The sequence below is a fragment of the Chelonoidis abingdonii genome, chromosome 18 (genome assembly GCF_003597395.2).
Source record: "Chelonoidis abingdonii isolate Lonesome George chromosome 18, CheloAbing_2.0, whole genome shotgun sequence".
In the NCBI taxonomy this organism is placed as follows: Eukaryota; Metazoa; Chordata; order Testudines; family Testudinidae; genus Chelonoidis; species Chelonoidis abingdonii.
In genome coordinates, this window is record NC_133786.1 from 10,032,038 (window position 1) to 10,046,700 (window position 14,663).

The window sequence follows — 14,663 nt, forward strand, 5'->3', positions numbered from 1 at the left end:
CACGGGTGGGGGAGGGCGCAAGGTGGAAGTTTCGCCTAGGGCACGAAACATCCTTGCACTGGCCCTGATGGTAAGCAAGTTCCAGCCTCTCCCGTAACCTAGATGGAGCTCCCCGGATACCCAGGCTCCAACCGAGTTGTGTTCTGGATACCGTTGCCCCGACAACGAAGCTCGGGCATCCCCTGTCTCCTAGATACTGTTGCCCTGGTAGCCGAGGCCTCAGCAGCATCCTTCCCTCCTTCCTCTTCACCCCCCTCCCGTGCTGGGACCCGTCCAGCCCGGGAGTGCGCAATCTCCGGCCCCGGCAGCCAGCAGGGGCTCTGCACATCCCATCATGGCGCTCAGGCGGCGGACGCTGCTCCTGCTGCTGCTGCTGCTGCTGCTGCCGATGCTCGGTGAGTCCCGGCCGGGGAGTGGCAGAGAGACGCCGAGTCTGGGAGATGATAATACCCCGGGGCGGGGGAGCGGCCGCGCCCCGCTGCACGGGGGGGGAGCAAAGGAGAGGAGACCTGCAATGCTCCGGTGCATGAGCAGGGAAGGGGGGACTGACTGCCCCCCCCGCTACACGGGGTAGTGGGGCAGGGGGACCTGCTGTGCCCCGGGGCATGAGGAGGGCAGGGAAGGGGGGACTGGCTGCCCCCCACTGCACGGGGTAGTGGGGCAAGGGAACCTGCCATGCCCCAGTGCATGAGGAGGGCGGGGGGGGACTGGCTGCCCCCTGCGGCATGGAGTAGTGGGGCAGGGGGACCTGTCATGCTCCAGTGCATGAGGAGGGCGGGGGGGACTGGCTGCCCCCCTGCGGCATGGAGTAGTGTGGCAGGGGTACCTGTCATGTCCCAGTGCATGAGGAGGGTGGGGGGGACTGGCTGCCCCTTGCTGCATGGAGTAGTGGGGTAGGGGGACCTGCCATGCCCCAGTACATGGTGAGGACAGGGAAGTGGGGACTGGCTGCCCCCTGCTGCATGGGGTAGTGAGGCAGGGCGACCTTCCGTGCCCCAGCGCATGGGGAGGACAGGGAAGTGGGGACTGGCTGCTCGCTGCTGCATGGGGTAGTGAGGCAGGGCGACCTGCCATGCCCCAGTGCATGAGGAGGACAGGGAAGGAGGGACTGACTGCCCCCTGCTGCATGGGGTAGCGGGGTGGGGGGGAACTTGCCATGCCCCAGTGCATGAGCAAGGCAGGGAAGGAGTAGCTGCCCCCTGCGGCATGATGTAGCGGGGGGAGACCTGCTGGGCCCCAGTGCATGAGGAGGGCAGGGAAGGTGGGGACTGGCTGTCCCCTGCTGCATAGGGCAGAGGAACCTGCCATGCCCCGGTGCATGAGGAGGGTAGGGCAGGGAAGGACTGGCTGCCCCCTGCTGCATGGGGTAGCCGGGTGGGGGGACTCGCCATGCCCTGGTGCATGAGGAGGACAGGGAAGGGGGCAACTCACTGCGCACAGGTGCATGGGGTCTCTGGGGAGAGGGGACCAGCTGCCCCTCAGTGCACGGGGTAGCAGGGGAGGGGTCCTTGGGCAAGAGGCTCAACTTGGAGAGCGGGAGGAACATCCCGGCTTCTCTGGGCTCGGGTCCCTGGCTGGGCTGGGAGCCAATTGAGCAGCCCCTTGGGCAGAGTGCTCTCTCTAGAGGCTGTTTGTGTGTATCGCTCCCTATGCACCCCCATTTCTAGGTTCAGAGGGGCCAGGGACTCCCCACCTCAGTATATGCCACTCTGCTTTGGGAGCCAGAGAGGGGCTTGCAGGCACCCTCAGGGGTTGCTGTTCAGGAGGGCTGGGCTGAGAGATACCCCGGCCTGCAGGGATCGGGGCAGGGCAATGGGGAGCGTCGGTGTCTGTGGCCTTGGAATCAGAATGGTTTTAAGAATATCTATATCTCAGTCAGCCCTTGTCCCAGAGGGTGTCAGGAATGTGCAGCCTCTGCAGGCAGGCAGGCAGGCGGGACAGTAGAGCCTATTCAGTCCAGGGCACAGGCCCCTGTTGTTTAGGGGGCCCCACATGAATGTTGGCAGTTTAACTGCAGAAACATTTGCTAGTTCAGTTCAGGAATGAGTTTGGACTCACTTGTCTGGCTATGAATAAAGGCAGGACAGGGTCGGGTGGCAGCCAGTGTGCCTGAGTGCCTTCCCCACCCCACACTGCTCCGCTACTCTCTGCAGACAGCACACTGAAGGAGAAATCAGTATTTGTGGATGTGGGTGGGTGTGGAATTCTTACTACGGTACTATGGCATAGGCCCTGAGCCTGAAGAGACTTACACATACTTACGCTTAATTTTATGTGCTGCCTGCAGCCCTGTCAAAGTCGATAGAATTCCTCACAAGGCATAAAGTTAAGGAAGTGCATAAGTCTTGGCCTGACTGTGGCCTTAATGCCCCAGCGAAAGGGGGCAGCTGATTCTGAGACTTTCAGGACGTTTGATGCCTGCTGAGTATTTGAAAACCAAATAGAAGAGGAGATTTGGATGGAAAATTCTACTCTTAAAACTTGTCAACATGTTACCCGAGGTTCCCCTGAGCCCAAAGCTCTTGATAACTTTAATCTATGCAAGGCGGTATCAGGACAAACCAAGGGAGATGCAGCACTTCCATCTGCTGTGTGGCTGACACAAACAAACCTAAACCATGTGCTTTCACTTTAAAGCCAGACACTGTATTAGTCTCCAGTATTCCCATTGGAATACCTTTACTCAAAGTCACTGCTTTGTTTAGTCTCAAACACAATAGGTTATAGAACACCCTAAGCAGATAATTACCCCTCAGGAGTTTGGAGCGATATTCAGGAGACTCAGTCGCAAGTTTCCGGTGGCCAACCTTTCGTCTGTGGCTGGAGGCCACGAGGTGATCCACGTGACCCAAACCCACAGTTCCCCTCTTATACCTGAAAAGTTACGAGACATGTCAAGCAAGAAAATCTTACATGGCTGACCAAACAGAATCAATCATTAGGCAAAAAGCAGGTGTTACAAAAATATATTATTTAAAAAAATAATGGTTAAGCAAGCAGTCAGTCTGGGAGTCATATTTCCCTAGAATAGCAGTTCGGAAATATATCCAGACTTCCTTTTTTTCACAGATGCTTACCCCAGCATATCAGGGAGTGTCAAGCCCATTTCTTGTGATAGCTAAAGCGCCCTCCCTTCCCCCCCACCATGCCTTAGTTATGCCAAGTTTCTGCAAAGGCCTACTAAATGGCTAAATACAACCACCAAAATAATTGATAGTCCACCCCAGTAATTGGCAGTGGCTTGGACATCTGGCTGGTTGCTAAAATCCCCTTCTACAAACATGCCGAGGCCCCAGGCTGCAAAACTCACATTTGGAGCATTTGGGTACTTGCAGCCAGGTTTAGATGATGTCTACATCACAGTGGCACAGCTATGGCGCTGCAGCTGTGCCCTGGAGCACCGGAGTGTAGCCGTTTTGTACATCAACAGAAAGGGTTTTTCCTTGGATGAAGTTAATCCACCTTTCCGAGAGGCAGTAGCTAGGTTGTTGGAAGAATCCTTTCATCGACCTAGACGCATCTACACTGGAGGTTAGGTCGATTTAACTTAGGTGCTTAGGGCATGAAATTTGTCACAGCTCTGAGCGATGTAGCTTGGTCAATCTAATTTTTAAGTGTACACCAGGCCTTAGTCTGTGAGCTTTTTGGGGCAGGGACTGCCTCTTACTCTGTGTATGTACAGCACCTAGCACAGAGGGGCCTTGATCTCCATTGTGACCTTGAAGTGCTACCATAATCCGAATAAATAATAATACAGTTATGGGCACTGTAGAAAATCTGAAGAGCCTGTCTACGTTAGGGAAATCTGCACTAATGCAGCTACACCAGTGGAGTAAGTTGTGTTGATGCAAGTCCCGTTTTACATCAATGCGATACAGCTACATCGGATTTGCTACACTAGTATAAACTTTTCTAATATAGAGACAAGGCGGGTAAGGTAATATCTTAATGGGCCAACTTCTGTTGGTGGAAGAGACAAGCTTTCGAGCTGCACAGTGTTCTTCGTCAGATCTGCTCGCTCATATCCTGGGACTACAGTGCTGCAAACAGCTAATATAGACAGGCCTCTAGCTGGAGTTTGAATATTCCATGGTTTATAATAACCCTTTCTGCAATTCAGATCCAAGTTTGGATTTTGAATGATCCCCCCTGCAACTCTCTGAAAATTCTGAGGCATTTGGACCCAGAGGTTGGACTTCTACCCATCTCGCATGAAAATATATGTACGGATGCTTTATTGTAATCAATTGATATTTGACTTGACTTATTTTGACTTGGGTTAAGTTTGTTTGTTCACTAATATGTTTGATTCTACAATCACTTATCTTTGTAAACTATATGGTAAAAGTCTCCTGATTTTTGTTTAATATACAGTCCACCTGTTCCAGAAGCAAACAAGTGCTGGGTCAGCTGTTGGTGCCAAAAATGGCTTCTTCAAGGTGGTGTTTTTAGCTCTAGTGCTAAACTGGTGTGTGAGTTGCGTGTAAGGATTTTCTGACTGCATGTAGTCCCAGTGTTGCTCTATTTTCAACAGATAATTAAAAACCAGGAGAAACAGCTCAGTGAGCTGGAGAAAAAGTGGATGCTTAATGACAGGTTAAAAAAAAAATCATAGGAAGGGTTTGGTACTGCCAGTCGAGCGAGGAATATGTTGGCATCACCACCAAAGTGTAACAGAAGGGGCTGCAAGTTTCATGCACATCCACTTTACAGCTGTTGACAGAGAAAGTGATACTAGCAAATTCCCTCTTGCTCTAAATGCTTCTGATGATTATTTTGTTCCTTAAGCACAAGTGGGCTGAAGGAGGAAAATGTGTTTATTGTGCAAAGAGAGAAAGCTGCTGAGCGATAAGGACCCTAGCTGTGAACTTGGGCTGTCTTTACAGACTAGTTTACTTCCCCTGTGGAGGTTGAATTTTGTGTCTCTTGGACTAAACATAACTTTTTTTAGTTTTATCCCTTGGTGTGCTTGGGTTTTGAACCATGTGTATGACTTGAATGGCCAGCAGTCACCTAAACAAGTTTACAAAGCAGAATGTTCTTTTGCAGCCCCAGTTTAGCAAACAAGGATACATGATGTCTGTGGGTAGCTAGGATTCCTTAATTTCCTGCCAGTGTGCCCTTTCTCTTTGCTCACACCAAAAGATTGAATGTTGGGGAGCCCTGATAGCTAGCTCCTATTTTTCCTGAAGCTCATTTGGATTGGTAGAGAGGTGGTTTATTTTGGGGGGGTGGGTGTGGGGGAGAGTTTTACTCTTACAAGTTGTGTTCTCTGCTTTGGCATTCTTGACAGTTAGAATGGGGGTGGTGGGATTGGTGTGTGCACTGAGACAGAACTGGCCTCCCCCTCCTATGTTTCGAGCTAATGCCTCACAGCTGATTGCATCGAACCCTGATGATTCCAGGAAAGTGTGTGAACTTTTTATAAAGCAGAATCCAGGCAGGGGGAGAATTTCCAGAGAGCACTATGTGCTGTGTTCAGGATCCCAGGAGGCCTAACTCCCTGTATGCAAAACACGAGCATTTAGTGCAAACCCTCCTCTCGACAGGATAAAATAACTGCTTTCTTTGCATCATCGTTTTACTGGTGCCTGGAGGCTTGTTTTGAAATTGCAGCATATAAAAACAGATGAATTAAAGATATAAAATTAATGAGTGTAATTACATTTCCAATTTGTTTCCTCTGTCAACAGGCAGATAAGCCCTGCCATCTACTTCCCTGTTGATAAAGGCCGTGCACTTCATTGGGGGCATTGTGTTTTGCCCAAAGACAAAAGCAAACCAATAAACATCAGTAACGTGTGTCGTGTAGCAGTACGGGCACACGTCATCAGGTGACGGGCACTCCTTTGCAGAGTCTGCCCAGGACCATTTGATGGTCCAAATTGTAGTTAAGCAGGACATATGGCTGAATTTCACCTGCTGTGTTTCGCCTACCCTTTAGCTGTAGTTCCAACTATAGTTCTGCTCAGGACAAGAAGTGCCTGTTGGACTACACTATCCAGATTCTCTAACTGGAAATTGGACGTCTGGCTTTGCAAACTTCCAAGGTCTTTGTTTCCTTCACACCCTTTCATCTAGGTAATCTCCCATATGCACATGATGCTCCCCCCTCCCCCCCCATCCCCGCCCTCCAGTTAATTGGAGTGAGAAGGGGTTGTCTTGGAGTTCAATTATTTGACAATGCATTCTTTTCTAGTGATTTTAACAATGACAGATTGTTGCTGTGTTGGCCTTTAGGATAGTCGGATCCTGGCAAAGTTCTCTTTCTCATTTTAGATAAATGGAGGTCAAGCAAGCGTCCTCCAGGGATAAACTATGGGGGAGGTAGTATTAAAGATGTTTTCTGCAAGAGAATTGTCTGCCGAAGTTCTGTTATCACCTCTTCTTTTGCAGTCTCTTCCTTTGATTTTCATGCTGTAAGGAAGCTTTGTGTAGCTCCACTGATAAAGTACAGCTGTCTAGCACATAGCTTGGTAGTGCGAAAACATTAAGACAGCTGCATAATAGAGCCTGAAATCTTTAGAAACAGCCGGGCAGCGTGATGAGTGTGAGCTCTGGAGAGGTTGCTCTACCAGCTTCTAAAGTACCTGGTCTAAGTTGCTTTCCCACAGCTGTTGGGCCTTCAAGGTACATTTCATTAGGGTTGAAACATGAGGAGTCCCCGTTCAAACTTTACAATTGACTGGAACAAAATCTCCTGAATTTTGCTGGCAACAGATATAGGTGCAGGTTTTATAAGAGCAAACCAGGATCCACACAGTTCCCTACAGCTGAAATCTAACTGTTAGACTTGACCCATGGGTCCTCAGCGTAAATTTGAAATGTTAATCTGAGTTACCTTGTGCTGTGTAAGTTGCTTCATAGGTGACGATAATAGAATTGATTGGGTTGCGTAGTGTCCTTCATTCAGGATATTGCAAAGTGCTATGGAGAGCAGGTTACTAGCCGAAGAGGAAATAAAGGTTTTGAAGCAATAATGAATGTGGTAGATAACATTAAATTGCATTCAGATAATGTTCAGGGTCGCCCTGTGGGTTGTGTTTTGTTTTTTTAAAACTCATTAATCCCAGGGATTGCAGTGTGAAGGGAATTCTCTTTCTCTAGTCTTATCCTATCAGTGTGCCTGATTATTAGAACACAAATGTAAGATCACCAGGAGGATAGAGACCTCATAAATTATTTAGGTACAGCTGGTCCATTTAAAGACTCTTCCAGCTTTAATACTGAGGCCAGGTCTACACTGCGACTTTAAATCGGTTTAATGGCCGATATACCGATTTAACGCTGTATCTGTTCACATGACGTCGTCATTAATATCGATTTTACCGCCTCCTTAAATCGATTTCGGAACTCCTCCCAAACGAGAGGAGTAGCGCTAAATTCGATAGTGATAACTCGGATTAGGGTTCGTGTGGACGGAAATCGACGTTATGCCTCCAGGCGGTATCCAGAAGTGCCCCACTGACCGCTCTGGAAGCAATCTGACTCGATGCAGCGGGCAAGGTAAATCAGAAAAGCCCCGCGACTTTGAATTAATACATTTCCCTGCTTGTCAGCGTGGAGCTCTGATCAGGCACGGCTGGCGATGCAGTCTTCAAATCCAAGAAAGGCCCAGGATGGACCGTCGGGAGATACTAGGTCTGATCGCTGTATGGGGAGACAATCTTTATCCTGCTCCGTCCAGGCAACACGAATGCCAAAGCGTTTGAATAAAAAAACTGTTAGGATGACACAGCCGCTGCGTTGACAAGCGCTAAGGGAAGCCAGAGACTCAAATGGACGCCATGAAGGGAGGGGTGGGGGTACTTGAGGACTCTGCTATCCCCATCCACGCAGTCTCTAAAATATTTGCATTCTTGCTGAGTCACCAATGTCCTGTAGGTTCACACACAGTGTCTGGCGTGCGTTCAGGGAACAGCTCCTCAGGTTTAATACCCCCCCCCCAATGGAAAAAAAGGGGAAAGATTGCTGTGCTATGGCGTTTGCTCAATGCGACTCTTACGAAACAGGCGCCAAAGGGTGTTGCTGCCTTCACAAAGGGAGGGGTGAGCTGTATCCTAGCACACTCGGGCAATTTTTCTGCCCATCAGGCACTGTTGCTTCTAACACGGAAGTGGGGAACTATGGATAGCTGTAGGAACAGCTACCACCATGCACGCCGCCTTCAATGCGATGGTAGCCTTGGACCAGGGACGCAAGCAATCGATTTTGTGATTGCACTGTGGATGCGCAAACCCGATTTTATAACATCGGTTTTGTAATATCGGTTTAAACTACTTCGAATTAATCGTGCAGTGTAGACGTAGCCTGAGTTCTGTGCTTCTTCAGCGATTTGTTATACCTCTGCTGTGTCTGTGTGAAAGGGTAACTGTTCAGAACAGTTGATTCAGCCTTACTTCAAGTAGATCTGCAATGACACATTTCAAAATGTGTATTATTCACCTAGGGTGAGATTTTCAAAGGAGCCTGAGAAAGCTGGGCATTTAGTTCCCATTGAAATCCAATGGGACTTTTGTTCCTAACTCCCATAGCCTCCTTGGAAAATCCCAGCCCTAATAAATGTTTGGAACAATTCAGATCCATTGCATAAACAGCCAGTGTTTGAAAGTGGCTAGTGATTTTGTGGGCTTCAGTTCTTAGATGCCCACTTTTATACACTGCAAAAGAGACCTGGTTTTCAGAGGGACGAATTTCAGCACTATGTGAAAATCAGTTCCCTTAAAACTGTCTTAGTTTGGGCCTTCAAAAATGGAGGCACTGAAAACCACCAGTCATTTTTGCCAGTGTCTCTACAGGGGTCTAATGAACTAAACTAGAGGAGTTTGATCTGAAAATACTCAGAGGTTGCTAAATAGACAGCACACCGTATGCTAGATCTCCAAAATATGACACGATTGTTACTTCATTAGTAATAAGTGATGGGGCAGACAGACAGGCAGAGTTGTAGGAAAGAGATTTTTAGAGAGGCCAGGGTTACATGCCAAGAGGCCTTTGCATGTTTGGTAGCAGCGTGGGCACCAGCTTGTGTTGCTGAGCTCCAGGGGTCAGAATGAATTAGGTCCCTCCTGAAACCTAACCCTCTTTCCCCTGTTCTCTCGACCTGTTCCAACTGTGACATTACTACAGACATGCATCTTTAAATATGTTTTATAAAAGTGGCTACAATTTCATATTTAGGCCCCGATCCTGCTACCTGCTCCACGTGAGCAGATCCCAGCAGCCATACTGATTTGACTTCAATGAGACTTTATGCTGTCTGTGAGGTGCATATCAAGCATAGCCAGTTGCAGGATCAGTGCCTTAATCATTTGTGTGTGTGTGCATTTAAAAACAAAGAAACAAATCCCTCCACTTTCCAGTGCAAAAGTAATCTAGTCTGTATTTTGGAATAACATAATGCTAACTTTTAAAACTATATAATGCCAAACTAAAATGTAATATGATTAGTCCAAATGACGTTTGAATACATGTATACTTACACCACGTACTGCTCCTCCAAACTATGTATAGACATAAATGTGTGTGTATAATATAGTGCATTCTTTACACTTCCCCCCCCCGCAAACCTGTAATTTAGAATTGGCTGAGCAGGTTTTGTTTAAAATACTAGACCAGTTTTGCAAAGGCATGGTTAAAAGCGAGGCACACAGTTTGCTCATCCATCTTTAGCACAGTGATGATAAATCTTTATTTGTCTACAATAGAAATGCAAACAGATCCCTTGGGCAAACAGACAGCTAAGCTGTAAAAGGCTCTGTTCTTTTAGACCAAGATTAGCATTGGTGGGTGGGATGGGTGGAGAATATCATAGGCAGGTTATCAATGCCTGGAAAATAAAGGCCCTAACCCTGTTTTTGTATTACAGTAGTATATAGGGGCCTTAGTCATGGAGCAGGACCTCAGGACGCTTGGGGCTGTACAAACACAGAACAGAGAGACAGTCCTTATCTTGAGGATCTTACAGTCCAAACCCCACTGCAACACTTCATGTAATGAAATCTACACCTGCACCTAAGTATTTGCAGGGTTGGGCCTAATGGGCTGCCACAGAGACTTGGAGGGATCCTTAAGGTAGGTAGATATGGTGGCCTTTGCAGCAGCCAAGTAACAGTAGTGGAAGGGGAGGTCTCCATGAGCCAACTACCAAGTCTTCGCTCTCATGTTCCCGGTGTCCGTTAATGGCACTGCACACTGCTCGTGCGGCACGCAGCAAATGGACTTTTCCAGAGGGGCTTTGGCTGCAAACACTCTTCTTGAAACATTTCCGGCAGAGGAACCTTTTCAGAGTTTACAGTTAATGACTCGAGTGAGGCTGTGAAGCCCAGTAGCATACGCCGCTCTTCTGAGATTTATTTTATCCCTTTGAAGGATCTTGTCAGTTGCTCTTTTTTATATACTTTCCAATCGTTGTGTTAACCTCCATTTTTTTTCATACTAAGCCCTACAAAAGCTCTAAGATAAACATTTCTTCCTCCCAGTGGTGTCTGTTTAGTTATTTATTTTTTCAGCGAGTCACTGTTTGCAGCAGCCCTGTGATATTGTTTATTTTGTGCCACACACAATTCTTGGGTTTACTTCCTTTTTGTTGCAACAATAGCGGCACTTTGCCTCGATAGCATCCTGTAGGTGAGGAATTCACAACACTGCAAACGTAAATAAATTACTGCATCCCAGTGGGGTCGGTAGTATTCTCACTTGCACAAAGGGAGAGAGGTTAAGATCAGAATATTCAAACTTGGCTGCCTAAAGTTGGGCTCCTACATCTGCATTTGGGCACCTAAATGAGTGGGCTGCTTTTCAGAGGTGCTGAGTGACGGCAGAGCCACCACGAACTGACCTCCAGAGCTAAACGCATAAGTTGTGAGTGCTTGGGCTAAGGAGCCAGTGCTATGTAGCTGTAAGTCATATCGTCTGCAGATTGCCCCAGAGCGGGACCTGTGACACACACATACTAGTGCATTACTCTGAGCACCTGCAGCTCTCATTGACTTCACTGGGTCTTTTGGGTACTCAGCACTTTTCAAAATCAGGTCATGTTCATTGACTTGCCTACCACTCACAACCACATAAAGGAAGGGTGTAATACACAGCTCTGGGAAAGCATAAGTGACTTAGCCAAAGCAAGAGGGGAAGGGAGCTATGGATCCTGATTCTCCAGTGCCATTTGTTAACCACTAAACAATCCCACCTGTTCCTAATGCACCATCAATCAGGAGTTCTCAGTTTTTTCCATACTAGGACCCTTGCCTTCCTCCCCGCCCCATCTAACTTGGATCTAGATGGGACATCCTTACTGCTGAAAAATAGAACAGGAGGGTCTCTGTGACCCTGTGACACCTGTTGGCGACCTGGACTTGAGACCTCTTGGTATGAATCATAGCCCGTGCCTAGGAATAGTAGGCTAGGCTCTGTTCTCAGGCGACACTGGCCTAAATCTGGAGTAACTCCACTGAAGCTAGTGGAGTCACTCCGGATTTAGACTGGTGTAAACAGAGAGCAGGGTTCGTCCCATTGTATGTGGTTGCTGCAGAGCAAACATTGCAACCTCACACTCTTCTATGGGCCAACCACTAAAGGATGGCAGCTGGGATGGTGTCGTTGTCAAAGGACATTATTTAATGAAATCAGTTCAACTTTCTCTGAACCCAATTGACCAAATTAAAAAAAAAAAATCGAGAGGCCAGAGCTACAACGGCCCTAAGCCTGACAGTTCTTCACAAGCACAGCTCAAAAAGTAGACCCATGCAGACCTGGAAAAGGCTGCTCCAAGTAGACGTGCTGTCCTGGGGAAGCCAAAATGAACCTGCAGCTTTCTAAAAGTGAAGCTGCATGCTTGTCCAGGAGACCCACAGTCATGGGCGAGCATGTCATCTGAACCAGCAATCAGATTATTTTAGAGGGGAGAATTCCCAAGCCATAGGCGGTAGTGAAGCCCCCTTCTTGGATGGGGGCTGGGTGTGTAACTGTCCTCTGAGCCTTTGCAAGCCTGCCCCTTGTTGCTGGTGAAAGGTCTTGTTTTGACAGCCCTGAATGCTGGTTGCTCTGTTTAACCACAAAACAAGGACAGCACATACTGCCACAATGTGCCCAGCTCAGCAGGGTGCGAGGGTGCATGCCTCCCTCTAAGCATAAAATGGTCCCACTGAAATCAGTGGGGCTAAAAGTCCTTAAAGTAAAGCATGTGCTTAAGTGTCTTGCTGGTATAAGGGGGTGTTGCAGGTCTGCCCGCTGAGTTAGTGTTGTGTGGGCCAGCGTCGGAGCCGGGCTGTGAAATCAGCTACTGACTTTCTCCATAGCGAATCTCTGATCAGCCTGGCCAGAGGAGAGCTGTCTTCGCCCCGCTGCACTGCATGATTTAATAAACTTCCCTCCCGCTCAGGGGAGGATAAGTCCTTTGAAGTCTTGTTTCTGTTCACTGGGAACGGCTTCTAACCACCCCACTGCCCCCCTCTTCCAGTACAGAAGTGACTGTGCTCTGTGACCCAGTGCTGACAGCTGTTCTGGGATTTGAGCTGGCATCTCCAGGGCATGGGAGTACGTGGGCGTTTTACGGGGCACAGGGTGCTCCATTCATGTTCCAGTGTGCATTTATGGGGTTGTGTCCATGGCACGACCCTGGGGCCCCCTCCTGGAAATAACATGCGGCTGTTACTGGCCGTTAGCCAGCAGTGAACGGGAGGGCCTGCCCACTCATCAGCAGGAGTTATTGTTCACATGAATTACAGGGGTTCCCAATAATCCAACTGCTGCCCCAGACACCCTTTTAAACACTCCTTTTTCCTCTCAGGCCTTGTTTGTGCTCAGGAATAGCCTCGTTTTCGCAGCTGGTGGCCAGAATAGCAGGCTGGGGCTGATGGCTAAGTTCACACAAGGGCATTTGCACCCATTCAGTTTGTTAGGGTTTACCTTGATGACAAATAACCCTACCAGGTACAGAAGACGTAACGCTAAAGCTACAGGTGATGTGGATAGTGCTGTCAGTTGCACATTAGTAACTGGAGATAACATACATACCGGGAGCAAGTATAAATTGAAGTGTGTGGGTTGAGGGTTGACTGGAATGAGTGGGGACAGTATTTGTCCCAGAGGCAGCATGGCTGTTCCATTGCTGATTGGCCACATCTGCATTAGAGATCTGAACCACTCATGAAGCAGGTACAAAGACTTAGTCTCCTTCACGCACACTTACTCCAGATGGATGGCTCTTTGGAGCATGTATGCAGTGCGCTGTACCAAAAGGTTACAAACTGGATGGAGTCCCAGCACAGTGGCTCCACCTGCATCACACAGCTTTGTAAAGGGCTATGCTAATGCAATCTGATGCCTCTCTGGCTGTAATACTGTGAAATTACTTGGAGTGAGCATTGTTGGAAACTTCTTGCAGTTGAGTGACAAAACGTAATGGCTACAGCTGCTTGAATGTCTACCAAGAGCTTTTTCAGTTCCTGGCTCATGCTCACTCACTTCAGAGAGAGAGGTGTCCTGCTTCTCACATCTGTCAGTCAGCCTCACGCTCCTGATGTGGTGCAATATCTTTTATTACTTAATCCTACTATTGCAATATCCCTTCTCTTTCCCTCTTCCCTCCCCCGTTTTCTTCCCCTCAGTCCTGAGTTCAATTCCCCTGTACATCCCTCAATTTGCAGCAATAGCATTGGGGCTTGGACCATCTTTTTGTTCTGTTTGTACAGCACCTCACATGGTGGGGATCTGGTCCACGACATTCTGAAGCTACTAGAATACACATAACCAAACATAATAATTTTCAGTTAAAAGCCAAAGTACCTGTGGCAGCATTCACAGCTGCTGCTCTGTGCTTGAATCTGTGTCAGATCTGCTGTCTTTACCAGCACAGAGCCAATGCGGTGATGGAAGAGCAAGCTGAGTGCTTGTTTTCTTTATGGCTCAGCAGCAACACTGAGGTTGCAGAGATTTTATTGCAGGTGCGGATGCTGGAGGTGGAAAGGACCCCCCCCCGTGGGTTATCAGGTCCTGGGCTGCAGTCTGGCGTTGGCAGTTGGAAAATAATCTTTTCAACTGTAAATGGAGCAAATTGATCTGGAATCTGCAGAAAGAAACTGGGGCCATGGTTTTCAGAAGTGAGTCATAACGTTGGATGCCCCGTTTGAGGCACCTCAAAGGGCCTTTCCAGAGGGTAGGGCTCTTCACTTTCTGACAGGCCGCTTTCAGGTGTCTCTAGCTGGGCTTCCCGCATACAGAGGCTCCCAAAATGACCAGTCTCTTTAACCAATCTTGGCTGAGGCTCCCTTTCCATTAGTGACTGTGATATATGCGCTGCCATGCCATTTGGGTGTGTGTCGTGAATGAAAAATTTAGGCTGCCCGGGGCTGATGGAGAGCACCACAAGGTTCTTGGTCCAGCAGTGTTTTTGGTTTTGAGCTGGATTTTAAACAGTGCTGCAGCTGGAGAATCAGTGTATCTGGCCAGTGTGTTACGTAGCACCTTCTGTGCCTGATGCACGGGGGACAGGAGTCTGGTGCAGCCCCCACTGGAGACCTTTAGCTTAAGCTGTAGCAGCTCTGGAGGCCTCTGAGTCAGTCCCTGGAGCGTTGGACAAGAAGGACGCCATCCCATAAAGCTGTGCGCTCATGGGCCTACCTGCAGGGAACAGGACCTGTGTGCCTTACAGCCTCGAAGAC

General features: G+C 48.4%; 1 protein-coding gene across 1 annotated transcript in view; it reads left to right on the top strand.

Annotated features, from left to right (window-relative positions):
- Positions 1 to 311: 311 nt before the first annotated feature.
- The window catches only part of JAM3 (junctional adhesion molecule 3), a 39,141-nt gene continuing 24,789 nt past the window's right edge, over positions 312 to 14,663 (top strand). Inside the window, exon 1 of the mRNA XM_032802399.2 lies at positions 312 to 395. Within this exon, the coding sequence (XP_032658290.1) occupies positions 335 to 395 (61 nt within the window). The 5' untranslated portion in view covers positions 312 to 334. The remainder of the gene's footprint in view (positions 396 to 14,663) is intronic.